At 43.2% G+C, this 26,291-nt stretch overlaps 2 protein-coding genes across 6 annotated transcripts in view; one reads left to right on the top strand and one right to left on the bottom strand.

The window, feature by feature from the left end:
• ARMC2 (armadillo repeat containing 2) overlaps positions 1–17,797 on the top strand; it is a 69,043-nt gene extending 51,246 nt beyond the window's left edge. For both annotated transcript variants that reach the window (XM_041414932.1, XM_041414931.1), the window contains 6 exons: positions 305–427; positions 2,205–2,318; positions 3,622–3,754; positions 5,753–5,907; positions 9,969–10,143; positions 17,675–17,797. In XM_041414932.1, coding sequence (XP_041270866.1) covers positions 305–427; positions 2,205–2,318; positions 3,622–3,754; positions 5,753–5,907; positions 9,969–10,102 — 659 coding nt within the window. In that variant the 3' untranslated portion in view covers positions 10,103–10,143; positions 17,675–17,797. The remainder of the gene's footprint in view (positions 1–304; positions 428–2,204; positions 2,319–3,621; positions 3,755–5,752; positions 5,908–9,968; positions 10,144–17,674) is intronic.
• SESN1 (sestrin 1) overlaps positions 13,276–26,291 on the bottom strand; it is a 78,697-nt gene continuing 65,681 nt past the window's right edge. For 3 of the 4 annotated variants that reach the window (XM_041414933.1, XM_041414934.1, XM_041414935.1), the window contains exons 2-10: positions 22,729–22,794; positions 21,644–21,844; positions 20,543–20,725; positions 19,131–19,373; positions 17,740–17,887; positions 16,791–16,903; positions 16,360–16,550; positions 15,985–16,129; positions 13,276–14,400 (exon numbers count right to left, since the gene is read on the bottom strand). In XM_041414933.1, coding sequence (XP_041270867.1) covers positions 14,314–14,400; positions 15,985–16,129; positions 16,360–16,550; positions 16,791–16,903; positions 17,740–17,887; positions 19,131–19,373; positions 20,543–20,725; positions 21,644–21,844; positions 22,729–22,794 — 1,377 coding nt within the window. In that variant the 3' untranslated portion in view covers positions 13,276–14,313. Of the gene's footprint in view, positions 14,401–15,984; positions 16,130–16,359; positions 16,551–16,790; positions 16,904–17,739; positions 17,888–19,130; positions 19,374–20,542; positions 20,726–21,643; positions 21,845–22,323; positions 22,570–22,728; positions 22,795–26,291 lie in introns of those variants that run through there. The other variant, XM_041414936.1, reaches the window with a different exon arrangement.

The following is a 26,291-nucleotide window of genomic DNA, read 5'->3' as shown; positions in this document are numbered from 1 at the left end:
GCCATCTTAAAACAGCAAAGAGGATTTGTAAAATGTCTTAACTAACTAAATTTTGAACTATGTTGCCTGAGTCACAACGACTTCTCTAAATTAATAATGGGGAAGAATGGTTTTGTATTACCATTTTTGGATCAGGTGTTCCTGTTAGCTTCTGCTATGTTACTGAACAACAGAAGGTCTGACTGTAGTAATGGCTGTGTAAACCATTACTCAGTTTGCTTCTGGGATCTAATGCACTGCAAAATTAGATATGTGTGTGTGTTTGTCTACATATGCATATGTTTTGGGGTTTTTTCACTCTTAGAATACAAGTCAGTTGATGCATGTGAAGAGTTGGTCATAAATGCTGCAACAACAATCAACAATTTGTCCTACTACCAAGTGGAGAATTCTGCAGTTCAAGACAAGAAGCTACACATTGCTGAAAGTAAGGACTTTTAAATGAGTACTTTTTGTACAGCTTTTAGAAAGCAGAAACATTTTGAAACAACAGAAAGACACATAACATTTTGTGGTATTATATTGCAGGAGTATAAAGTTCATAGGGCTAAATTCTTTCAATAATGATTTCCCTTTTTTTTTTTTTTTTGGAAACACTATGACTTACATGAAAATAGTTGGGTTGTTCACAAAATCTCTTATTTTCTTCTGCAAAGGAATTTGCAATATTGTTTTCTGTTCAGCAGTTTTTGCCAGATTTGTTCAAAATCCATATACCTGAGCCAAAATAATCATGTTGCTTTTTCCTTCTAATCACAGTATGGCAAGAGGGTTTTTTCTTCTTGTTACTTTCTGTACCTGTAAAATCAGATTTCTGTCTGTTTCTGGGTTGTAAATCCATTGGCAATATTGTATTGAGTGATTCTCTCCTCTCTGACATTGTGGACAGCAATCAGTTATGTGTAGGAGCTGCGCTGACTTCTGGGACTGTTGTGTTAATGTTGTACAAAAGGTAGAGAGGCTGTGTCTTGCACATCTGTCTCAATAGACCAGACATTGGGGAGAGACAGAACCTGAAGTTCACACAACAGATAAAATGAGGAATAGGAAGAAATATCCTGGCTGTCAGCCCAGTGCCTGGACTAGTAGACATCATAGTTTCTGTAGGTAACATCTCTGCTGTTCTGTCACGACTCCTTGTATCACCTATAAGCCAGCTGCCTCTTGTTGCTGGTTGGAAACAAATTACTTCTGTCCTGTTTGTTGGCATGTGGAGCTAGTCCCATCACCTTCCTGAACTGAGGAAAGAGGAAACCTTTTGATGCAAGACCAGCAGGCTTCCTGCTCCTGCAGGCATTTTGAGAATACTTGCTGTTTGATATGAATGGTGGACAAAATCCCTTCAGATGGCTTTTTAAGACAAGTTCAAGGTGTGTTCAGTATTGCAACATCCAGAGGCAGAAGTAACGAGGAGAAAGCCAACCTCCCTTCTATATTTTTTCTCTCTTCTGTCATATGAAGGGCTAAGGGTTGACTTATTTGAGTCCTCTGTGTCATGGACTGATTTTAGTGTTTTGCTTTGTACTCACAGGAGACTGATAAATGTAACTTCTGAAACATCATTCCTCTGCCATGCACCAAAATCCTCCACAATTGTAGCTCTTCCTAAGAAATGCTGAAGGTCTCATTCATGCTGCTGAAGCACACACTGATCATATGTGAAAAGCAGAAAAGCAGCAAGAAAGTGAATGCTTCAGATTGGGACAATATTAAGTAGTTGTTCAGAGAAAATGTGTTTGGTTGTTATATGTATGAGAGAAAACAGCTAATCTCAGAAAATAATTCGAGCTTGAGGAGACATCCCACCATAAGACCATCTGTTCAGGATCTATATCAATTCTCTTATATATTACAACATTTTTTTAAATTATGTCTTCTTGGATTTTCACATTAGCCCACTCAAACTGCATAGTGAAACTGGCTGCCCTTATTACAACTGTGCTTAGACTGTCTCCATAACTCCTCATTTGTTCCTTTGCATTTAGTTCTATATTGGAGCTTTTTGTTTTATCTTCGAAGCCGTACACAGCTTTGTTCTTGTTCTACCATCAACTCACCCCCTTTGCTGCCACCAGGCAGACAAACAGCTGCTCCCATTTTTTACATTTATTGATGTTGCTGTTTGCATTCTGATATTCATTGATAAAAAAGAGCCATGTATTTGTGATTTGCAATTTTTATTTAATTTCTCTGCAAATCAACAGTGCTTTTAAAGCTGCTAATGAGTGACAATATGGATGCAGTTGTGGAGGCTGTCAGAGTCTTTGGCAATCTTTCCCAGCATCATGAGATCCGTGACTTCATCGTGCAGAGAAAGAGTGAGTTTGTAGGAGTTCTATTTTTAAATGTCCATGGTTCTATAAAGAAAAAGTTGTTAATAAGCTGTCTCAGTTAAAGGGTAGAATCAATCTTCCCTGATGTTTTGCAAATTAGGCAAACATTAGAATCCAATAATAGGCATTATAAATACCATTTTATTTCAGTTTCATTGAAATGGAAATATCGGAGAAGGAAAAATATGCCACAGTACTTTCACAAAGGTAAATATTACAAAAACTCTGTTTTTCCAGGAGTTTGAAATTTGAAATTTCCCTTTACTCAAATATCTTTTCAGATACTGCAGGTTAGTAGTGATATGATATAAAATTAAAATCCAATTAAAAATCTCATTTAGGTTCATAATCTCAGATTTTTGATTCCCATATTTGACAGCTTGTTAGCACTTTGTAACATGTGGCTAGGATTTGACTGCCTCAGCAAAGACTTCCTATTTGCCTTGGGGTGAAATAGGATACAAGTCTTCTCAAGTCCTTTTGCTTTGGGTATCTAAAGAGCTTTGGGGAAAATGGCAACTCCTTGCTATCCACAGAAGGTGTGTCATCAGCTTAGACACCAGTTCATTGTAATTTTTTTTTTCTCTCTGCCTCTTGGTGCTGAAGGTGAGGTGATCATGTCACAGTATGCACTGTGAAGGGAGAAGTGACCTTGAAGGGAGAAGTGACCCTTAGTAGCTGGTTCCCAGTGAACAGTCTCAGTCAAAGGACTAAATTTTGCAGCTGGGAGAGACTGTGGTGTTGGTGTGCCGAGCTCAGGAATTGTGAGAGGCTTCCTCTGTGTGAGGCCAGCCCAGCTCCCTGGCATCAGTGCCAGCAGGTGCTGTGGGATGCTGCTCCCACATGAGCCCCAGGCTGCTGCGCCTGCAGCTGGACTTGGTGCAGTCTGGGGCAACCCTGCACTCACAGGGGAAAGAACATTCCCCTCTGAGTGCCAGATGCCAAATTCTTGCAGTTTTTGCTGACTCTGGGATGGAAAGGTGGGTAATACTTTCAAGAAATAAGCTGCAGTTCAGTTTGGTCAACTTAGCCTCTTCTGATGGGATTTTCACATTTCTTTGGTGTATTTTTATTACTAGAATTTCTGGTTTGTTGATTTAATGGAACTGGTGTTCAGCATGATGTTGCTCTGTCAGTGTCTCCTCTATAAATGTCACAGTAATAAGCTACAAGGGTGAATTTTTGGATAGGGTATCTTGCATTTGACTGCTTTCTTATAAATGTGTTGTAATGCCACTTTGTGGTAAATCCATCCTCCTAGTAATATTGTTTCCTTTTTACAATCCAGTATACAAGTTTGTGATTGCTTTGCTCGATTCCAAGAACCGAGAGGTCTGTTTTCCTGCCTGCGGAGTTCTGCTCAATCTCACAGTAGATGAGAACAAACGAGCTTTTCTCATGGAAGAAGGAGGAATTGGAAAGTAAGTTCCTGATTGTGCTTGAGAAAAGGTAATTTTTAGTAGTTTGGCCAAAAAGTTTCATTTGGATTGTTTTTTATTGGGGCCGGTAGCTTGTAATAAAGATGCCAGCATAGTAGATACTTAGTATCTAAAGTTCTTTGAGAATGAGCCTTTCATAAGAGCCAAACCCCACAGAAAAGTCTCCGAAAGACCCTCTGTGATGTACAGAGCAGAGGATGCCATAGAAGAAAGCAACTCAGGCCTGGCTTTGCAGCAGCTGCTTGTGCTTGGCTTAACTGGATCCTAGGTGGGCTGCAGTGCACAGCACGGTCGGTGTGTCTGGGGGAGTGTGCAGGCGCTGCAGGGCTGATAAACCACACGGTCCCTTGCAGTTTTTGTAACCACTTGGTTCTGTAGGGAGAACTTCCTGATGTAGCCATACTCGGCAGGGAACAGCTCCTGGGTCCCCTCTCTCTGGGACTTCAAGTTTAAGGCACTGTAACATTGTAAGGGATATTAGACCTTGAAAAACCACTGGATGCAACACTTGTGGCTTTGATGTTCAGATAATAGCGGATCCAGCTTAATTGGAGCAACATGAAAGATCATGTTCCTGTGCTTGTGAAGCAGTTGGTGCAGCCCACAGTTGTGAAACAATATGCCTCACTTTGAAATGCTTTCCTGTTCGTACATCATATAATTACTTTTTTATACACTGTAAACAATGCATAGTCCTTCCTTCCCATGTTCTAGTTAACTTACAATATAAAGCTGGAAAAGGAGAATAAAAATAAGTTGCTGGAAAATTGAATAATAAGTGTGAGAAATTTCTATTATATAGAATATTCTGTAGCCTATAGAACCATATAAATTCAGAATTTTCTATACTGTGTCTGAAAATTTGTGAGGGAAAAAACAAAAAAAAAAAACCAGTAACAGCATGGAATGAATCTAGAGAATTTGGAATCATCATTAGAGATCATTCTGACATTGCCAAACCAGCTCTATGGTTTTTTGGAACTGAGGTTATTTTACCAATATATAGTGGCCCAAAGAAAATAGGGGATTAGTCTTTTCAGAGAGTTATATTTTTAAAAAGTTAGGACAAGTTCTTTTGGCTCCTTTTGTTCCACAATGACTGCCTTCTGAGAGGAGGCAAAAAGCAAACCTCTTTTTGGGTGGTCTTCAATGACTGATATTTTCAGCCATACCTGAATATAGTAGTTAACCTTTACTATTCAACAGATTATAAATCTCTCTGTGAAGTGGAAAAGTGAGGGAAGGAGGGGTTCCTAAGGTTGAAGAAGAGAACAGCAGTGAAGGATTACTGTTGGAGAGGTCACCAGGGACACCTTAGTAAAACAGGCATTTCTGAGAGGAGTCCCTTGGGAGTACAGGCTGAGGAAATGCAAGAATGGGTGAGATTGGCAAAATTGTGAGACTTCACTGAATGTGAAAGGTAATTCTTTGATCATGAAAGTAGCAGATTCCTTTGGATTTGTTTTTGTTTTTTTTTTTTTTTGGTGAGATGATCTGATGTGTAGTAAGATGGACATTCTGACTGAAGCTTTTTCTGCATTCCCACCACCGTTTCCAGATGAATCATTGGTGCCTGATAAAGTTTGGCTTGGTTTGCAATCTCTGCTTTAGTGATAGTCACAGATTTGGGACAGTCACATATTGTAGTGAAATTTGATGGAATTTTAGTGTCTTTGAAATGGTTACATTTGCCAAGTATATGAGTGAAATTGGTCAGTTGGGTTAGGAAGTTACAGAGGATGGGCAGCTGCAGGCAGGCACACACATGTGTAGGCAAAAGTCATGTTCAGATCCTTGGGGAACTACTCTTAATGAAAAGGGGGAAATTACTGAGGAAGAAAGTAGCATCTGAAGTTTATTAATGTAGAATTTTCCTGCAAACTTCCATGGAGCTTGCTTACATTTCTAGACTGCCAGATTTTGAAGAGCTCAGGAGTAAATTCCATGGAACAAACCACTGGTTTTGTTTGGTACTGACAGGTTGGTTGACTGCTTACAAGACTTTGGGCCGGCAGACTGGCAGCTCTCGTGTTTGATCTGCAAAACCCTGTGGAACTACAGCGAGAACATGGCGAGCTCCTCCTGCTTCGGGGGAAACACCACCGCGCTGCTGACGCTGCTCACAGCACTTCTGGGTGAGACTCCTAGTCCTGGTCTCTTTTCCTCAAGGAGAGAAACAGAGGGAGCAAAATCAAAGCAGGATTAGTGTGGGTGGGATGTCTGTCCTGCAGCATTCAGTGGCTGGCCGGTGTGGACTGTCCAGCAGCACAGTGGTCCCTGTGCAGCACACACTGGGCCCCTGGGGATCACGGAATTTCTGGGGTGCAGCGGGCGTCAGCTTTGTCTCCTTGTGGGCAAGGACAACATCCTGACAATTTCTCATCTGCTCCCTAGAGCCAGGAAGGGTGTTCTCATTGCTTCACAAGGCTGAAAGGTTAATGTAAGAACCTTGATTTGCTTACCCAGTGGGATGTTTTCATCCAGACATTTACTTTTCCTTCAAATTTTACATAGTTCAGTGGCTGTGTAATAGTCCTGTAGTTGGTATATGTAATTTTCCTCCTTTAGTTTTTGAGCACTGCTTTGCTTATGATTTTATTTTGGGTAAGTCACTTGCAATTATCTTTAAAAAAATCTTTAAAATATAAATCAATTTGAAGGAAACTTAACTATATTTGATATGGTTTTAATTGGAAATTGATTAAAGATGTATACTTACTGTCAGACCCAGACAGAATGTGAGATCTCATGGTCTCTTTTGTTGTAGAAAATCAGAAAAGTGGGTGGATTTGTGAGGATTTTTTCCAGTTACAGCAGAATTACTGCTATTCACTGCTGTAATAGTTCCTTGTATTACATTCCTTGCTAGGATGAACTTTATCTTAATGTGTGCAGTAATTCCATTTATTTACCCAAAAATAGCAGTGTTTCAAGGTTATTACTGCACTTTTTAACATTCTGCAAGAGATCTGCAAACTTACAGCCACAATTGTGCTGGAATTTTCTGGCACACAGCAAGAGGTATATATCTTTGTTTTAGAAAGTACATGCTTATGTTTTCCTCTGCATTTAACACTGCTTATTGAAGCAATTGATTTGACTGCAGACTCCAGGCTGGGTAACAACTGTAACTCTCATTGAATAACTTTTGTCAACTGGAAGTTTATGTACAATTGCAATTGCAGTTACATCAGGATTGTAATGCAGCTGTGAAGGTAATTAATTAGGAATAGGTTAGAATTAAATCAGAAGGCCAGTCATTCTTCACACTGTAGTAAGAAGAGGAGCTGTAGAAAAGCACATCTTATTCACTGGATCTGGTTCCTCTGTGTGCAGAGAGCCAACAAATCTTAGTAATAGCAGCTGGTTAATATTGTCTACATCTTCCTCCTCCCATTGTGTCCAGTAACAGCCTTGAACCGTCATTGCTCTGATTCTATCATTCAGGAAGCAGGAGGCAACTGCTGACAGCCAGTGAACTGTACTTGAGCGTCAGCACACCCTCAGGAAGCGGAAAAAGTGGAGCATGGCACAGCAGACACCTCGCTTCACCTGCTGTGCTTGGCCTCCTCCCCTTTATTTTTCCCTCCCCCATCTGGCGCAGGATGACAAAAGATACAAGGAAGCAAAAGGGAATGGAAGTGGCCTGGAAAGATGTTGTGCCCAATAGAAAGGCTGGACAAAGGGCACTATTTGTTTTTCTTTTGCCCTGTCTGATCCCAGCAGCCTGGGATGCAGTGGCCCTGCTTTCCAATGGCACTTGTCATTCACCTTCTTTCAGCTGCTTGACTTTCATGTCACTCTGCTGGCTCAGAGCTTCTGGAGGCTGCTGTTCCCAGGCCCTGGCAGCAGCTTTGCCTTGGCCCAGGCCCTCACGAGCAGCAGTGGAGATGAGCTTCTGTCTTGAGAACATTCTTCTGTTTGGCCATTCACTGAAAAGAAAGTTTCTCCCTCTCTCTCCAGACTTTTTCTTGTGCAGACTTTTACCTCCACTATCAATTCCTGGAGGTTATTTGGGAATCTCAGTCCATGTGAGCTCTTAGATGACATGACAGAACTTCCAGGGCTGCCAGCCCCTGTCTTGCCGGTGCTTCAAGGATGGGCAGCCCTTGCAGACTGCAGGAGTCTGCACTCCAGTCTCCAGTTTCCCCCACAGTATGCAGGCCCACTGTGTTTGTCTTGTTCCTGGGCTTGCAGCCAGCACATATGCTCTTTGGCCAGGACCCAATATTGCTGGTGTTTGAGGAGAGTCGTGGGAAAATTAAATTATCTGAGGATGCACAGCTTGCATGCGGAACGCTGATCCTCGCTGATCCGCAGCGTTACTCACGTTCTGCTTTGGGAAATTTACTGTTTCTGTTCAACACTTCAGCTTTGAACTGCTTCTGACCCTTGTTCTTGTAGCCTGGAATTCTCGACCTCAGTGATTCCATAAATATTCAGTCGACTTCTGGGGAGCACAGCTGTCTAATAAAAGGGAGAAATGCCTCTTGCTCTGTGTTTGAACAGAGTTAATTTGGGTAGAAAAAAGCAGGAGTAGGCAAAGCAATTCTCCTTGAAAACAAATCCCATAATCCCTTATTTTCCACTTCAGGGTCTCTGGCTTCTCTGCTGCTGAGATTGATTTTAGGTATGTTGGGTTACTGTGCCATTGACAGGACAAGAGCTAATGGGCTCAGGTTGCAATAAGACAAAATTCCAATTAAACATTAGGAAAAGAGATTTCCACTGTAGCAGAAGCTAAGCACTGGAACAGGCTGCTGTCCTAGAAGGTGTTCAAGTACTCAACAGTACACAGCAAACTGATACATGGTGACTCTGCTCCAGAGGTTTTTTCCAACCTAAATTATCCTATGACATCATCAAATATAGATTTGATGTCAAAGGCTAGATTTTATCTCTGATTACAAGTTTTCTTCCTTTAGAGATATGACATCCTTCTTGAAAGACTGGGTTCTTGTCCTCTTTATTTTGTTACAGAAAGACTCCTTTCTGTCATCTCCTTACACAGAACCCATTTTGGAATCTTTCTCACAATCAGCCTCTGTTTAATTTTTGTAGTTGCAGCGTAGTGGCACAGGACCCAAGTACTGTTTGCAGTTGCTGGTAACTTTGTGTGAGCTGGAGCCCATCTCACACACAGGAATGTCATTTCCTCCTTCATACCTGTCTCAGCTCAGACCATCTGATCGGCACAGGCACCTTGGCATGCTTTTGGATGGGAGTAACTGCTGTTGGAGCATCTCTTTTCTACATAAAGTTTGATTCAAAGTGTGGCTAACTGAAGTTTCTCCTCAGCCCCAAGTTGCCTTTACCTGCTGTGATTGTGCAATAAGCTCCCTTACAGAGTTATTTATTTAACACATTGTGAATCTGGTGCTTTTTCATAGTGTAGACCAAGGGTTAAGTATTGCCCATTTGGAGCAGGATTCGAGGTTCATTTTAGGTTTGTTATGGCCTAAAGCATGTAAAATATCTCTGTTAAACTGTGTGAAATCATTCAGCATTAGCAGTTGTGTTTGTAGATTCCTGATTCAGGAGAATGCTTCTGGTTGCAGACTGATTTGCATTTTCTCTAAGAGTTTGTCTCTTTGCCACATCCAGTGCTAAGCAAAATGGATGGGGAAAAATGATTGATGACTTCCTTTCATTCCTAACATTGTCTTTAATAAAGACTGTCCTGTTGTTTTATTTTTGAAATTTGTGAGGAAGGGAGGGCATCAGTAAATACAGTAACCAGTGTGGTTCAAGTTCCTTCAGTGTGAGAGTAGATAGAGTTTGAAAGAGTTTCCAGATTAGCAGAGCAATTTGGGACAGGAAAAACATAGTTGTAGTGAGATGAATAGATTGCTTGAAATCCATTCAGCAAAACTGCTGTGGGCAATATTAAACCCTGGGTACTTTCCAGACTGACAGTCACAGTAAATGATCAATCTCAGAGACAGTTTTTGTCTCAGAGACACCTGTGAGGTGTGAGAATAAAAGAACTTGCAGTACCATTTTCACTGTTCTACTGACCTTACCATCCTTTATTTTCAGTTAAATCTAAGACCCTCAGACAGTGATGCTTAACTTATCTCAAGTGCAGTTGTTTTTAAGCCATCAGCATACACAGCTGGTAAGCTGTATGTGTCACAAAATACGCAGTTGAGTATATTTTTATTTGGAACTGATGACAGTATTTCCTTGATTACAGATGAAGAGGTAGAGCTGGAGGGCAGCCTTGACAGAGATATAAAGGACTGCCAAAGAGTGTATTGGGAAAGAGAGTTCAAACCCGTGGCAGAAAAACTTCTTGACAGAATTCAAAGCCATCGCTCTTCCAGCTGAGTTTATCGCTCCATTTTAACCAGTCGGGGTGTTTTTATCAGGTAAATTGCATATTTCTAATATACCTGTACATTGCCAGCAGTAAGCTTGTTGGAGAGCATGACTATTTAAAAAAAAAGTCAGAAAAGCCTGGCATTCATGTACTGTATGCTATCTTCTGAAGAGCTTGTATGAAATCTTTGCATGTGTAATTACTTTTTACAATATACCTGAGCTGATGAAGCAGCTGTTCAGTGTGACTTACCTAGTAATTGTATTGTTTCTTGAACTGGAAAAATGAAACAAAAATATTTGCTGAACTTCTAATTTTTAAAAGGTAAGTTATGAGTGAGTACTTGGACCTCTGTGGTACCAAAAATGCTGTGCAAACGAATGTTATGTGACAGGAGCCACATCTCACCTACAGACTTTGACACGCTTTTACCTTAAGGAGCTTGTGTGACAGAGTAACCCAGTGCCCTTGGGGCATTGTCCTCTGTTCCTTCATGAGCTTCACTCTTCAGATCGAATGCTGTTGGTGGTCAGGGAATGTCACCCCCTTTTCCTTCTGACACTGGGGGCTAGGGTCTGTGGTATCCCAGCTAACCCAGCTGCTGCCTTGATGCTTGTGGGATGTAGGTTCAGCTGTGCTGGTCTTTCTTGAATTGGGACTTCCCATCTTTAGGCAAAACACCCATATCCCTGATGTCAGAGAAGATTTTACCTTTTTTCAGTTGGTCCCACACTCCCGGGAGCCACCTGTGTGCCTCTGCTTCTCAGATTTCTTAGCCAGCTGTCTCCCCTGAACCTGTGTCTCCATTTGTGGGGCCATAACAGGCCTCTTTCTCCCTGTTCCCCCTGACTGCTGCTGCCTTGTTTATTGCTCAGTTTTTATCCTTCCAGTGTGTAGAAGTTCCCGCTTGTAGCCCGTGGATTAGCGCAGCAGGCGCATTGCCGACCTCCAGCGTTATCAGCCCAGTTGGCCACAGTGAGCTTTACAGACCTGACCCATTTCTCTCTTTCCTGACCTCAGATTACTGAGAATAAATGGCTCTGCAGGGGCTGCCCAGCTCCTGCTCCCGCGGGTCAGCAGCATCGCGCTGGGCCGTGTGCCACAGGAGCGGCTCCAGCTTCTCTCCCAGGAGAGGCTGGAGGAATTTGTTGGGAGGCAGCGATTCATAGCTCCCTCAGTGGCACTGCTCTCTCTGCCTTAGGTAGTGCCCAGACCTCTGCTTCCAGGTGAGCAGACAGAGGCTGGGAAGTAGCACCATGGTAGAAGGGCAGCGAGACTTCTTTCCTAGTTTAGATCCCTGCTTTTACGGAGCAGGGAAAGGGAGACATTGTGGTCCAGGTTTTGGGAGTGATGAAGAGGAAACTTCAGTGAAAGTGATAAAATTTGCTCCATTCTTTGGGTCTCAGCAGCTCAGGTGTTATTTGTGCCCAGCAAGGCTCAGCCCTGCTTTGGGAGCTTGTGTGTGGACAGCCTCTGTCACGGAGGCTGATCCACAGGAGAGAAGTGCTCGGCATTCAGTGTGGTTTGGCTCCAACAACAGCTCTGCTCAGCTCAAAAACATCTCAATTATCATCCCTTCTTTTGCCATTTTAATTTTAGCTGAAGGGAAGAAAAATGGCTTCAATGTCCTATTTGTTTCTGGGAGAAAATAATGGATTTGCTTTGAGAGAGTATTAAAGAAAGGATGATGGGTAAGTAGTCCCTGTGGGGAAGAAGCTGGAGGCATTTGTTCCTGGCATTTGTGTCACAGCAACACAGGCAAACACCCAGCTGTGCAGGGCAGGGTAGGGGCACTGGAAAAGGCCCCTGTGGCTAAGCCCTGTTAGCAGGACTAATCAGAATTGACAAGGGCTGAATCTCTGTCAGAAGGCAGCTGATACTGATGGCTGGCTGAAGTCAAGGTGGTGCTTGGGCAATTAAGATTTGTTCAAATGCAACACTAATTATGTCAGTTATTCCTGATCAAACTGTAACCAAGAGCCTGAAGCACTGTCTGCAGCTGGGCAGAGCTGGGCATCCTGGGGCAGCCACCATGTGTGAGCTCTGGCCTTTGTACAGGAAGAGAAACGTTCAGAGGAGCTGGATTGAGAAGAGAGGGTGGCACAGGACTCCTGAGCACCCCTCCGGTCGAGCTATACCAGCCTCTGTCTTTCTCTGAAGGAAAACCTGTGAGCAGTAGGAAGCAGCCCCAGCATGCTGGATTTCAGGTGTGTTCTTATGGCATCGTTCACCACTTCACAGCCACGGGCTGGGGCTCTGCCGGAGCTGCCCGGGAGTCCTGGGCAGGGAGTCGGGATTGCCTGCAGGTTGTGGCTTCTCCTCTGATGGCAGCTGTGACCACAGCTGCCATCTGTGATGGCAGATGAAGCCACTCACAGACAGATCCACTGCAGTGTTTACTGCTTGAGAAGTGAGAACGTGCTTGGATGTGGCTGGAGAGCATAGGATGGAAATGGCCAGTTTAGGTTTCTTGGAAAAATTCATGTCTATCTTTGACCTGAGAAAGCACCTGGAGACTCAAGTGCTGCAGAAACTGCTCGCAGACTGGAAAGGCACAGCTCAGCTGTACAATGCCCTTAAGACAGGAAAGTTTTGCTCTGTTTTTGGAACATTAAAAATCCTGTATTTTCAGTTAAGAGGAAGCACCAGATGCTTCCTGTTAGTCACAATTTTTGACAGTTTATTAATCTTTCTCCCCTAGATCTTTTTAGATATTTTAGCTTCTTGGGCTGTAAACTTAAAATTGTTCTCAGAAGGTTCTGTAGAAAAAGAAACCAGTCTGAGCTGAGACTCAGGCCAGAGGACAGAAATTGAACTGCTTATGGGCTTGGGAAAATCCATTTCACAAAATCACAGAAAATCATAGAATCAGCTGAGTTGGAAAGGACCCATCAGCATAATCGAGTCCAACTCCTTACCCTGCACTAGACACCCCAAGAATCACACCTTGTGTCCGAGAGCTTTGTCCAAATGGGTGAAAACATCAGCAGTACAGAAGAGGTCTTTCCACTAGTCAGTGAAGCTCTAGCTCTGTTTTAAACTTTTCCTTCACCATTTTAGATTCAGTTAAAAAATTCATGCCTCGTGATTTTAACTATTTGCTCAGTTACTGTTTCAAACATTTTAAATGGCCTTAAAACCAGTAAGAACATAAGCTTAAAGTTAAACCACACAGAAACACTAAGAGAAAAAGTTGTTACCTTTATTTCAAAAATACCAGTAATACTGACAAATTTAAAAAGCAATTCACACTCATACAAAAGTATTCATGTGTTCTCCAAAACCACTGTATATTAAACGTCAGCATTTTAATCACGTTTTGATTTACTAAAAATAGATGTTTTTTAGCCTAGTTATTTAAGCAACTGCAAAAATCATTAAGACCAGCGTTGGGCATGTAATACAGTAGGACTGTTTGGCAGTCTAGAACAACATTCCCACACCTTTTCCTAGCTCCTTCTTGGTTCATCCATGAAAAGGAGGACAAGAAGCTACTCGATACTTTGTCTAAGTAGATCTCTAAGAAGCTCTGAGGACTCCAGTCCCCTTCTTTCCATAGGAAGACCATTGCACTTTGGAGCTCACCAAATAATGCTGAACAAACATCCTGTTTTTAAGGCTAAACTAGTTGAGAAAATTGACTGCTATCTTTCAAATTATCAGTGTGGACAGGAGAGGTTTAGTTCTGATTAAACAGGGAATCTAAATAACAAGGCTTTTTTGAAACCACACACAATAAAGGCTCAGACAATAGCAGTGCTCACTTTCACTTCTAGCTCAACTGGAACAGCCTGGGTCTGTTCACTCCACCTGCACAAATAGCAGCATCAAGATTTTCTAGAATTATTCTTGTAGGGAAAGCAAATGTCATCGAGTCCCAGTTCTTTTCGCACTCCGACTCCCGCAGTATTTGCCTTAACACAAGATCTATGTATCTATGGTTTGCTATATTGCCACAAGTTCAGAGAATGTCCCGGGCTGTCTAAAGCCAAAATACCATGAGCAGGCAGCACTTCTGCACAACCCTGTCTGTCAACTGCCAAGCGTTCGCTGCCCAGCGGCAGCAATGATATTCCAAACATGGAAATAGCTGAAACTAAAGGAGTTATGGCACAATGGGCATCTTAACTTATAGCTACTGTTGGTCCTGAGGCTTCGTATCTTCCTCTGCCATACTGCAGCTGCAGAACATTCCAACGTCGACAGGCAGCCAGAGACATCAGGTCATATAGCGAGTAATAGCTCTCAGAGCATAAAGTAGTTCGGCTTGCATCCGAGCTTCTACCAGAAGCAAATTTACATGGACCTACAGGAGAGAGAAGAAGTTCTCCTTTAGCACCGTGCTCACCGCCACGCGCCGCAGCCAGAGGAAGCTTGGGGGCTGTGGGTGTGCGCTGGTGCAGCAGCAGCAGGGGAGCACTGCCCGTGTCACCAGCCAGACCTCACTGTGAAGCTCACTGAGGGGGCAGAGGAACCAACGCCACACCCTGTGGCACAGCGTGGCACTGGCTCACGGGCACACTTACACAGGGCCAGGGCCCTAGGAAGAGGAATCATCCTTTAGCAGACCAGCTGGTTTAGTTAGAAATACAAGTTTTCTAGCACACAAGCCCTTCTTCGGCAGCACAATATGCACAGCTGGTTCAGTTTCAGTGAGGCTAATGATTAAAGGTCCTGTGGAACAGAGTGGGGTGCTAGCAAAGGCAGAGGTGATAAGGACATTTGTCCCTGGGGACTGAGAGAGAAACACACAGGCAGCTCCCACCTGAACAACACAGAGTGGTTGGCCAAGGCGAAGCACCAGAAAAACTCTCAAGTGCCATAAACCCTCTATCTACTGAGATACAGGTGTTCAGTAGCTACTGGATCTAAGAATTTTAGTTCCTCACATCATCTCCTCAATGCCTTTACTGCATTTCTTTGAGGATGAGATCAGAAACTTGTGGGGGGAAGGGTGTGAAAGTATTTTCTCACCGACAGCAGGTTGCTGTGAGTTTGCTCTGGCATGTAAGGGTTGTGTGTGGTTTCATTTGCATGATCTCTGTGAGGATGTATGGTTATTGCATTCAGTGACACATATGAATTCATATTGTGAATGAGCCTTGGCTTTTGATGGCTATGGAGATGCAAAGTTTTGGGCTTTAAAGAAGGATTTGTGTGCTTGGAAAGCTCATCTATCACAGTTAGTCTAACCAAAACATAGGCAGTGTTTTACTTGAACAATCTTAAATCATTGCAGTTACAGGACCCTACTTTAAGGGGTTTATCAAGAACTAGAGCCTCTAATCATATGAGCATTAATGATTTCTGCATCTTTATGTTTGTAAAGCACTGACTTTAAGTCAGGCCAAGAAACACCTTTCCAAAGAAAAACTGAAGGACATAATGGATTCAATATCTGGGAGTTAACAGCAGGAAAGTGACTGGGAGATGTAATTCAGGCCATAACCCAGCAGCAGAGCTTTCAGGCTTTGATGAAAACCTGGTTTGGGGCTATCCATGCCAGAAGGACCAGGGGACTGGAAAGACCCTGGGCCAGCCAGAGAGCTGTTCCAGGTCTGCTGCCAAGGGCTGGATGGATCGTGCACCACTTTCCTGCCTCTCTGGGATACAGGCAGTACTGACTGCAGTTGAGATGAAGCTGTGCCATTCTCGTGTCTAACCCCCTGTACTGCTCAGAGCTAGCCCAGTCCATGTCAGCTATTGGCCAGCACACAGGCAGGAGGAAAGGGGAGATTATTTCAGCCTGGGAACACGACACTTCCCAGTGACTGGACTGTGAGCAGAACCCCAGGAGCACCAGCTAAAGCTTCAGCTGTGTGGCTGTGGCTGTCAGGGAGACACTGATCTGGGGCCCCTGGCTGCCCCTCGGCACGCACACCAACTGTACCTTCTCAGAGTGTTCAAACTGTCTCCAGAAGCTATCATACATTCTTTTTGTGGTCTTTTCAGGAGTGCAAACCACAGTCTTGATATAAACTTTAAAGCTGCGGTCCAACAACTGATTAATTTCACCATAGTCATAATCATCGTATCTGTTCGGAATTGAAAGAAAAACACTTTCATTTTCAAGCAGCAGTTATTTCACTTGCATTGTTTCTAAGTTCCTATGGCAAAACAAATTATTGGGTAAGTGTAGCACTAGTGGCCCTCCCCCATAAACAAAAATATGTTTAAAAATACATGCATGTTTGCTTAATAAATAGTTCTGGTTCAACCCGAGAAAGAAAAGCCAGTGTGTTTAGAACAAAACAGTAAAACTGACCTTATTCCAAACATACAATGAATATAGTTCCAAATAGCTCGTCTTAGCATTGAGGTATCCACATCTTTGTGCATGGCCATTGTGTTGTAAGTCAGATTATAAGCAATATGGAACTTCTCATCAAGTAGTTGTCCCACATCTGGATAAAGACGATTAACCAAGGAATAGCCATGGTCTTCCCAGGAATAATCCTTGGAATAAGTAAAAATGCAGAATGAAGCATATCAGAAATAAACTTGTGAAGACCCAGAGCTTCAGTATAGTTAAAGATCCCACGGCAGATAATCCACTGGGGGTGGGGGTTGTTCATTTGCTGGCTTAATTTAAGCCTCACCCACGGGGCAGTGAGAACACAGCCATTTCCAGGTTTGGTAGGTGGCACAATGAGCAGGTTGTTCCCTAAGCCTCCCGAGCAGCCCCCAGCCTTTTACCTGAACACGAAAGGTGGGCACGTGCATTCCGTGTCTGGAGAAGTCTTTGTACCCATAGCTGGTATCCTCAAAGTGCCGAGACACATCTCTTGTTGCTGCAGATTCTTCATCTTCTGTTAATGTCAAACAGAATGTCACACAATTTGAAAAAACAAATCGGAAGTGTAGGAGCAGAACTCCTGAAGAAGAATGGGTCTCTGTGCTTTTTAATCAAACACATTTTCACTGGATTACCCGTATTAAGATTCTCTGGTACAGTTCTGTGACTGCAGCTATGGTGTTCAGAGGCAACTCCATGAAAAACACTCAGGTTTTTTCTTACAGACAAACATTTTTTTCTCCCTTTTGTTGTACTGCAGTCTTCACCCTATCCCCTGAATCTAGGGAATGTACTCCCCCTAACTCAAGAGGTTTGTAAAAATGTCAGGGGCAAAACCTGGTTTGGAACAGAGAGCTTTTTAAAAGAGAGACTTCTGAGACTCCCATGCCAAGTGTGTCTTAGAGGAAATTGTACTGAAGAGCCCATTACAACCCTAAACTTGCAATAGATTAAGTACTGTCTCTCAGTCATCTGAAAAGTAATGTTTCATGCACTTAAATAACAAGTCATGTCAAGTGTCTTGTTTTTAGAGCGTCTTGCAAGATGCTTAAATCTCCTGTGAAACTTCTAAAACTCTCAAGAGACAGATTCCATTTCTTCTGGAGATTTCTATTAAACACATTTTGGTGAGAGTGTTATGGTGTGTCTGCGAGCAGCCACAAATCTTGGCACTACTTTGCTTTTAAGTGTTCCTGGAAGAAAACAAGGCATCCCTAATCTTGATTCCTTCAAAGAAGTTGTAATGTTTGTGTGACATCTAATAGCACTTATTTCCATTTTGCAGGAGTATTTCTTCAAATAATTTGGAAAAGTCTTAATAAATACATATACAGACTACAGCTGCACTACCTGAAGAGCACACAAACATGCTTTCTCTCTTCTCTCTCTCAAAACGCGTGGCCATCTCTTCTTGGCTGGCTTCCTCTTCATCTCTGCACTCCTGCAGCTGCTTCATCTTCTCCATAAGAGCTTCAACTTCACAGACAGACTCTGTAGACTAAAAAGAAGTGACAGACATTTCATTTTCATGCAACGGGAACTGACAATGATGGCAGTAATTGCCAAGCCAGAAAGTTTAAAAACAACTGAAGTCCTTTACATCTTTAAATAAAGATTTTTCAAGGAACACAGTTTTTGAAAGAAACCTGTACTGACACAATGGTTTACGTTTAGTCATCATCTTTTCTCAATTAGACCCCTGGTATTTTTAGCATGATTTAAAAATCACAGCATTTTGGAACTAGTTGTTCTCACACTAAAATTAGTTTCTCTTAGTCTAAATGTTCAGCAACTGAAAAACAAGGAGCTGTAACAGAAATTCTGATAGAGGAAGTAACCACAATTTACCACCCAACTGTATTTTTCTCCTCCTCTGCTCACAGAAAAGAAACATTGAAGGAAAAGGAAGGGGGAGTATAAATGCAGATTTAATGAAGCCTCAAAAGAAAGCTAGTGCAAAATAATCGTCTTTCACAACAGCTGTTTTAACACCACAAGAATTCAGTAATTGATCTTGTAAACATTCATCAGCACCAAAGTAGAGTAAAATTGTCTTTATACAGCTCTGCTCCTTTCCTCCCTGCCTTTTGCAGTTTGGTCCTTCAGAGAGCCAGCAAGCTCCATCAAACAAATTTAAATGCCACCCACACCACTGCAGTAAAATATCACAGGCAAGAATCTTGCAGTGAGAACACCCTCATGGCTGTTTCTTAAACCAACATTTAGTTCACATCATTCTTTTCACCAAGGGAAAACAAGTCCAGATCAGCATAACTGCTGCAGGCAGGAATGAGTGTTTTAAATAGAGTCACAAAGTTGTGAATGATCTGTTAAAAATGATCTGGTGTGTGATGCATGACAAACACCTCAAGGCAAAAAAGTCAGAGCCTGGAATCAAAGGAAGAGCCAACTTTCCATTGCACCGATGAAAAAAACATTCCTGGCCACTGCTGCTCAGGACACGTGTCATGAACTAGCTGAGGCTGGGACTCATCTCAATTCACCTTTATGAATGACAGGCAGAAAAAAAAGACAACAGAGATTGTCTGTTTCTCCCTTTGGTAGCTTTCCCCAGCTTCCCAATATCATTTCAGCTTCTCTTAAATGCATTTTTTCAATACCCACATGTGGATTAGGCTCATCAATCCCACTCTCAAAGGAATGAAAAGAGACAGGCACCCTCCACGTATTAAGTTTACAAAGAAATTACTACTATTGGAAGAGATTGTTCAGACACTTACTGGAATACTTCCAGCTGGGCTGGCATGGATTTCATCCACCCCGTGGTAACCATTTGTTATATCACATATGCAATAGTTACTGACAGAGGGGGGCCTGAAGGTGTGACCACCTTCACAGTCGATCTCTGGGCTGATCCCACAGCCAAACGTGAAGGAAGCAAGGGAGTGGTAGTGTGTAAGGAGAACGACTGCATGGATCAGCTCTGCCAGGGACCAGCTGTTCTCTTCTGTCTTCAGAAGTTGCTTTGAAAATAATGCAAGACAAAAGTATTAAAATAATTCATTTGACCCTACCTTAGTGCAGTTTATCAACACATTTCTTTGTCAGGTAAAATTACTTTTCTGACACCCAAACATGCTTCCTAACTCTCTGCTGCCATTAGTGTGCTCAGTGACCTGCCAGACAGACCTGCGTGGTTGTGCCACAAAGGACACAACTTCTCTCCCTTCTCTGTCCCTGGGCAATTGAATAAGTTGGGGTTTCTCTTTTGCACCATGTGGTTTGTATCGAGGCCCTACTGACTTGCACTGCAATTTCACACCTCTGATGAAGATGCAACCACAACTGTTGCATGTTTGTTCAAATGGTCTTTACAGCATCAGAAAACCCAGGCAACTCCTTGCAGATCAGCGAGTAAAAACCTGGCACAAGCTTCCTCCATCTTGTCCCTGTGGGTGGAATGCTCTAGATTCTACAAGAAGCTTCAAACCCCAACTTCCCCTTCAGGCAGGAAAGTGTGGGAGGTTTGGGGCCTTCTGGCAGAGCGTGTGCCCTCCCCCACAGCACAGCGTCCTGCCTCAGCTGGACCTGCCACCGCCTCTCACCAGGCCAGGCAGCACTGAGGAAGTCCCAGCACCCACGTGCCCCTTGCTAAGGACACAGAGGAGAGCAGAAAGGGTGGGGGAAGCAGCCCCTTGGTGGTTTGTTGGTGCTGCAGTCCCGGCTGTCTGTACCACCACCACTCCCCTGGGCAGCTGCCAGCCTGCTCTCTCCATCCCACCTGAAAACTCAGCACTTGAACTGGCAGCAAGCCAGACAAAAATGTGGTGGCTGGTGTTCTGCCTGACCTCTGGCAGCATCTCAGAAACACCTGGGGGTTCTGGCTACTGAAAGCACACAGCTTGAGCAGGGAGGTGCACACCTGAGCATTGTCACTGCATCAACAGAATTCCAACATGACAGAGAAATTTCAGGGTGCTGTAAATTAAATTCGCTACTCATTTAAAAGCAGTTGTGATCCTGTTAGTTTTACAAAGCGGGGCACAAGAGATATTAGATCATGCAGTGATGTAGCACTGAAATCAGAGTCTACCACAGAACATCCTTCACCCTGTCTGGCTCTGAACCCCAAGAATCTGTGATTGCTTTACAGAAAAAAGGGGACATTCACATTACTCCATGAAAGACCTACCTCAATATGTTCCTTGGTGATAAGCCAGGGTCGGTGAGCCAGCATTTTGTTCAGTTCTCCTAAATTTTGCAATTTTTGAGGTGCATTTTCGAGACCATTCAACCATTTAGGATCTCCACCAACATGAAGGAAGTCATTCACGTGGAGGTTAACAAGGTAGGAGCACTGATGTCGTGCTGCGGCCTAGAAAGGAAAACAGTGTGAACAGAAAACAATTGCAGAAAGCTAGTACTTTATGACAAATACCATAAGGCATCATTTCCTCACAACATCCAAGAATAAGACTTGCACTGATCAAAGACTCAAGTAAAAAAAGATTTACATCAGCTTGTTTTGATTATTGTTCCTGCAACATAAATATCCCTTGTTCATACACACCATCGTTATGCTGGCTACAGGTGCAACATGCCTATACCCAGGGAGAAATACAGGCATGGATTTATTGCATGTCCTGAAGCAAGTAACCCATACTGCATCCTACTCCCCAGGGGGAAGATGCTGTCTCTAGCTGCATCTTTACCAGCAACAATCAAAAGCAGGTTTTAGATGACATATGGCAAGAGAGACTACAAGCAGCTTCTCAGCAAAGAAAGGCCCAGTATCGTTTACTCCAACATTTTCTACATCAAATTAAGACACAGCCCAAAACTTTAATTCAACTTCAGCAAGCAAAGATCATTTAACTGGCAGATTGAAAATTAGAAATCAAGCACTTTTGGCAGAAAACTTGCTCAAAATTTACATATTCAGAAATGCACAATGGAACCAGCTATTGAGTTAGACGTGTATGCGACAGGACACAGATACAAGAACGAGCTTTCTTGAGAACAGTTTCTGAGATACTAAGGAAGCCAATAACAAACAATTATCTCATTTCTGTAGCACGCTTTTCCCTCTTTTTCACAGTCCTACCAAATCTATGAACATAAAGTGCTGATCTTCTGAAACCATCTGTAAAGCAGACACCAACAAACCTACTCTGCTCTTCCCTCAGCTGCTGGTGAAGTGCCTTTCCAGCTAGAAACTGCAAAGGCCAGCACCAGCTGCTCTCAGACAGGGCTGGAGCGGCGGCCAGCGTGGCGGTTTCTGCCGGCTGCGTACCATTATCCCGATGTAGTGCCGGTAATGGAGCGGGAGCGGGCCATCCATTTGCAGGAGATAGTGCTGAGTTTTGAGAAAGCTTTCGAGATACTGCGGGTGGAAAACCATCACCAAGGTGACGTTGTCCAGTCGGCCCAGCGTGGCAAAAGACTCTGCAAACAGCGTGTGCATCGTGGCGTCCTCCTTTCCCACCTGAATTGTCTGATTGGAGAGAAGGAGCAATGAGCAATATTGTCCGAGCGTCACCAACAAAATAGCAAATAAATACATTACCACAGCACCCAGAGGCCCCAAGTGAAAGGAATTATACTATAAATCTATTAATGGCGTTAAGTCAGTGCACATAAGGCACATTAAATCCCTGTAATACCTCTCATTTAGGAGATCGCAAGTGGTTATATCAGCAAAAGGAGATTTTTGGCTTTAGTCTCTCTAATACAATGCTGACTTCTCATTTTTAACTGCCTCACCTTCACTTTCTTGAAAACCCCAGGTTGATCTTAGTTAATTATAACTAAAAGCCAATTGAATCATCACTTTTACTTATGGGAAAAAGAGGGAAAGAAGCAGAAAGCTGGCTAAGATGACAAAAGAGAAAAAAAAAGGAAATTGAAAAAGACTAAAATTCCTAGAAAACCACAGCCATATTACTAACTTTTCCTCTGCTCCAAATTTCTTACCAGACAATCAGGAGAGAAGCAGCAGAAATGCTCATCCAAAGCACTCTGAACCTTCTCAGATTCTTGAGAGTGGTAGAGGCAGCTCAAGAAAAAGCAATCCCAGAGCAGAGGGGCAGGTACCTTGTGGACCAGTAGGAAATTACATCCGGATGTTCACAAGGAAACAGTATTGGGTTTCTCTCATACTAGATAGCAGCATGGGAGGGGTCATAACTATTCCAAAGCTCCCCAAGGCTCTCACTGTTCTGTACACTAGAACTGTGGCCAAAGTCTCAGGACTGAATGTGATCACTGCTGAAAATGTTTTGCAGATCAGCAGCTGTCCTGAAACTAATGTGGGCTACTACTAAAATGATGTTCCTTAAAAGCATAAAGTTCACTATGTACTTGAAAACACTACCACACCTCCTTCTCAGGGATGAATCTGCTTGGTCCGTGTCCCAGTGGTCTAGGAATTCTTATTCCAAGTTCCTAGAAAAGAAAATTACACCACCTCAGCATTTAGTTATAAACAGCTTTTTAGCTGTGGTTGCAGGAAAGAAAAGAGTTCTCTCCATTCAGAGCTGGGCTTATTTGGGTACTTGTGGTACTTTTGCACAGGCACTTGTACTGTTTGTACAAATGCAAATCATTTTTTTATACAAGTGCTTTATAATTAGCTGTGCTTGTTTACAGCACACTGCCCCACTCCCGCGACAAAAAGTTCAACAACAAAGGCCCTGTCAACCAAAGAAAACACACACAAATTTATATGCATGCACACACACACACAAACACACTACAGGCTGGTTCACAGAAAATTCTGCATAAAGCATATTTTGGCAGGGTGTCCAGGACAAGGAGTTCCGAACATGCCGGCTGCTGTGTGGTTATGCCACTGATACAAAACGAGGCTGCTGTGTGTGTACATCCGCAGTTCGCCAGCACACAACACCCTGTGCATCTGTCAGGAAATGAAACAGCTGTAACCCTAATCAGATTTCTTCTTCCCAACCTCAAAGAGCACTTAAACTGCTGAAAGTACCTGATCTGCATTTGCATCTGCTTTCTTTTCAAGATAGGATAAAAAGCTATTCACATTTACAGGGAAGGAGGGAGGGAGGGGAATTTGCTCCATCAGAACAGCACAGCCACGTCCTTGCACCCACTTGTGTGGATGTGTTGCCCTGCAGGGAAGGTGGAGGCTGGATGACCCTGGCAGTTCCCTACTTGTCCTCTCCTTCAGCCAGACAAAGCCTTCTGACAGGCCTGCGGCGGCCTGGGCCTTTCCTGCAGCCAAGGAGCAAATACGTGTAAGACTTGGGTGCATGTGTGTCCTGCCCATTAACACCGTTCCCTTTGGAAGGGGGAGCCGTGTGTTCCAGGGCAGCCTCTGTAGCACAGAGCAGCCCGCTGAGGGCACAGCAGGTTCCAGGGGACAGGTACCAAAGCAGGCCATGGCCTCACCTCACGCTTTCACACATGGCCCCATGCCATCGCAGCAGAGGCTCATCTGCAGCGTGGCACTCGCTGCAAACCAGCTCTCCTGAGGGGATTACTCCCCAGTGAGCAGCTTGGCTTCCCCAGGAAAGGTGGGAGCCCTGCCAGCTGGTGGCATGGCACTCTTACAGATGGGGGGAGATCTGGGATTAAAGCTGAGGATGGAGCTGAGTGCTAAACACTAGGTATTATTATATAAACTAATGGTTTGGGCTCCTTACCTGTGCCCTCTTTCCCAATCACCTTTTAGAACATATGCATTGCCTCTGTTCCATAGCCAAACCCACTCATTTTGTGACGATACTAACTTCTCAAGCAGGTTTAGATGAATAAATACCAAGGACTGAGCCAGTTCAGGCCACACAGAGGGGCACCTTCAACTGGTCCAGGCCTCAGAACATACGATGCCCCAAGAGCTGCCTGCCCAATGCAGTTGTTAACTTTGCCACATTTTCCCCACATAGGTAAAGGCCGTTATAAATATGAAATACTGGTTGCACTCACTCCTGCACTTTTTTTTCTCTTTAGCTGAGGTTTCTATTTGCACGAGTTTCACTGTATGAGAAGCAATTTTATTAATCAGTTACTGTTTCCTGAACTTTCTCCTAAGATTAAATAACAACTTCAGAGAGCTGGAAATAATGAGTGCAGGCCTAAGTGGCAAGTGCCAAACTCTTTAGACTCTGACAGTCAAACCCCAAAGTCAGATGCCTTCATTTCTCAAGTCTTACTTGGATAAAATAAGATCAAAGGGCATCTCTTACAACTATCTTTTCGCTTTTTCCCTTCAGTGTCGCTTTTTCCTGCTATGGGTCCCACACACAAGCAAATTTTGCCTGTCAGACAAGGAATGGCACTTGTAGGATGGAATTTATCAACATCTCTCTTTAAAACTTCAGCAGAGCTTCTTCTTATTTTGGCTATAACTATAACTCGAGAAACAGAGCCAAACAACAGCAAGCAAAAAGAGAGATCTTTTAAATTGTAAACAGGATTTAATTTAGCAGATGTCTGCAGTTTGCCAGATCAAGCCCTCCAAGACAAATACCTTGAAGTTTAATTCTTGAACAACTATTTTTCAGTTTTTCCTTTTCCCAGAACAGTTAGAGGAAGGAAAAAAACCCCAAACCCAGATTTAAGAATCTGAGATCAGCAGACTGCTAGTGTATTTTGCTTCACAATCTAAAATACATCACAATCAATACACTTCTGTTTATTAAAGCATACAGAGGTCAAACTTACAATTACACAGCACGTAACAGGTTATATACTCAACCATCCAAACCCTCACTGCAAAGTGACTTAAGAGGTTTTTTAACGATTAAATGGGTTGTTTTGTTTTCCATCAGGAGAGGGATCATCCCCCTGATATCATGGCACCAACCTAGTACTTGAGAAGCTTGAGGTCAAGGCTGTGTTGTGACTGAGACATAACAAACGAGCTGTGAAGATGACCCTGTGTCCCGTCTGCAAAATGGGGGTTTCTTCCAGAGGGTGCTGAGAACAGAAGCAACTTGCCGTGAGGGGCATGCTTAACACAGTCATGAGAGCTGTGTAAAACCTGACCAAGTAGAAGCCTTTTGAAATCTTGTTCTTCAGTTACAAGCTATGGCAGACCTTTTTTCAAAAACTACCTTTCTCTCTTTTTCGGAAGCAGCATTTAATCAAGTTCTCCTAGTACTTCAGAAATAGCTGTGTGCTTCCAGCATTCCAGCATTTCAAATATGCAATATCACAGTAATAATAGTTCTCCAAACAGTCCTAGTGAATCTCTCCTTTGTCCTGAATGTATTTCTATGCTTCATGATACCATTCACTAAACCTCTATCTTCCTAATACACTCAAGTCAGGGAGCAACACTCTCCCTCTCGAAGGCAAGACCTGCATCCTGACCAGACACACCACTTCATCTCTCTCCTGCACCTTTCTCTTAAAGCACCACCAAGCACTTGGTGAGGCAGTTGTGTCTAGGACAAGCAGCAGCTGGAAAAAAAAGCCTGTATTCTTTTTGGTTATTCCGAAAGTGTAAGCAACTTTTATTCGATTCCAGACCACAGAATTGCACACCAAAGTGACCTACTTAGTGACACATTCTCTGCATCAACTTCTCCTGGCTGCTTTCCTCCTGTTTGCCAACCTCACCACACCACTTTCATTCAGTCTAGAAACTGCAGCTGAATACAGCTCAAAGCTCAGCAGAAAGCCAACCACAAGTGAGGCTTTAGGTGCAAATAAATAATAACAATAACAATAATAACAATAATGATGATGGTGATACATCAGACGCACTCCATCTTCAAAGCCAGAACATAAAACTCAGGTGGCTGCAAAGCTGAGCACCAAGGGTGGAACACCCAGAATTTCAAGCTAATGGAAGGAGGTGGGCCTTGCTGGATGGCAATCCACTCCACTGCTCACTTTCCAGACATACCTTGCCTGAAAAGCAAGACTTTAGCCAGGTAAGTGCTGTATTGCTATGTTGACAGAAA

Source organism: Onychostruthus taczanowskii, unplaced genomic scaffold, assembly GCF_017590055.1.
Source record: "Onychostruthus taczanowskii isolate IOZ18803 unplaced genomic scaffold, ASM1759005v1 scaffold48, whole genome shotgun sequence".
NCBI lineage: Eukaryota > Metazoa > Chordata > Aves > Passeriformes > Passeridae > Onychostruthus > Onychostruthus taczanowskii.
The sequence above is the reverse complement of the archived record's forward strand: the minus strand, read 5'-3'. Positions and strand labels throughout refer to the sequence as shown.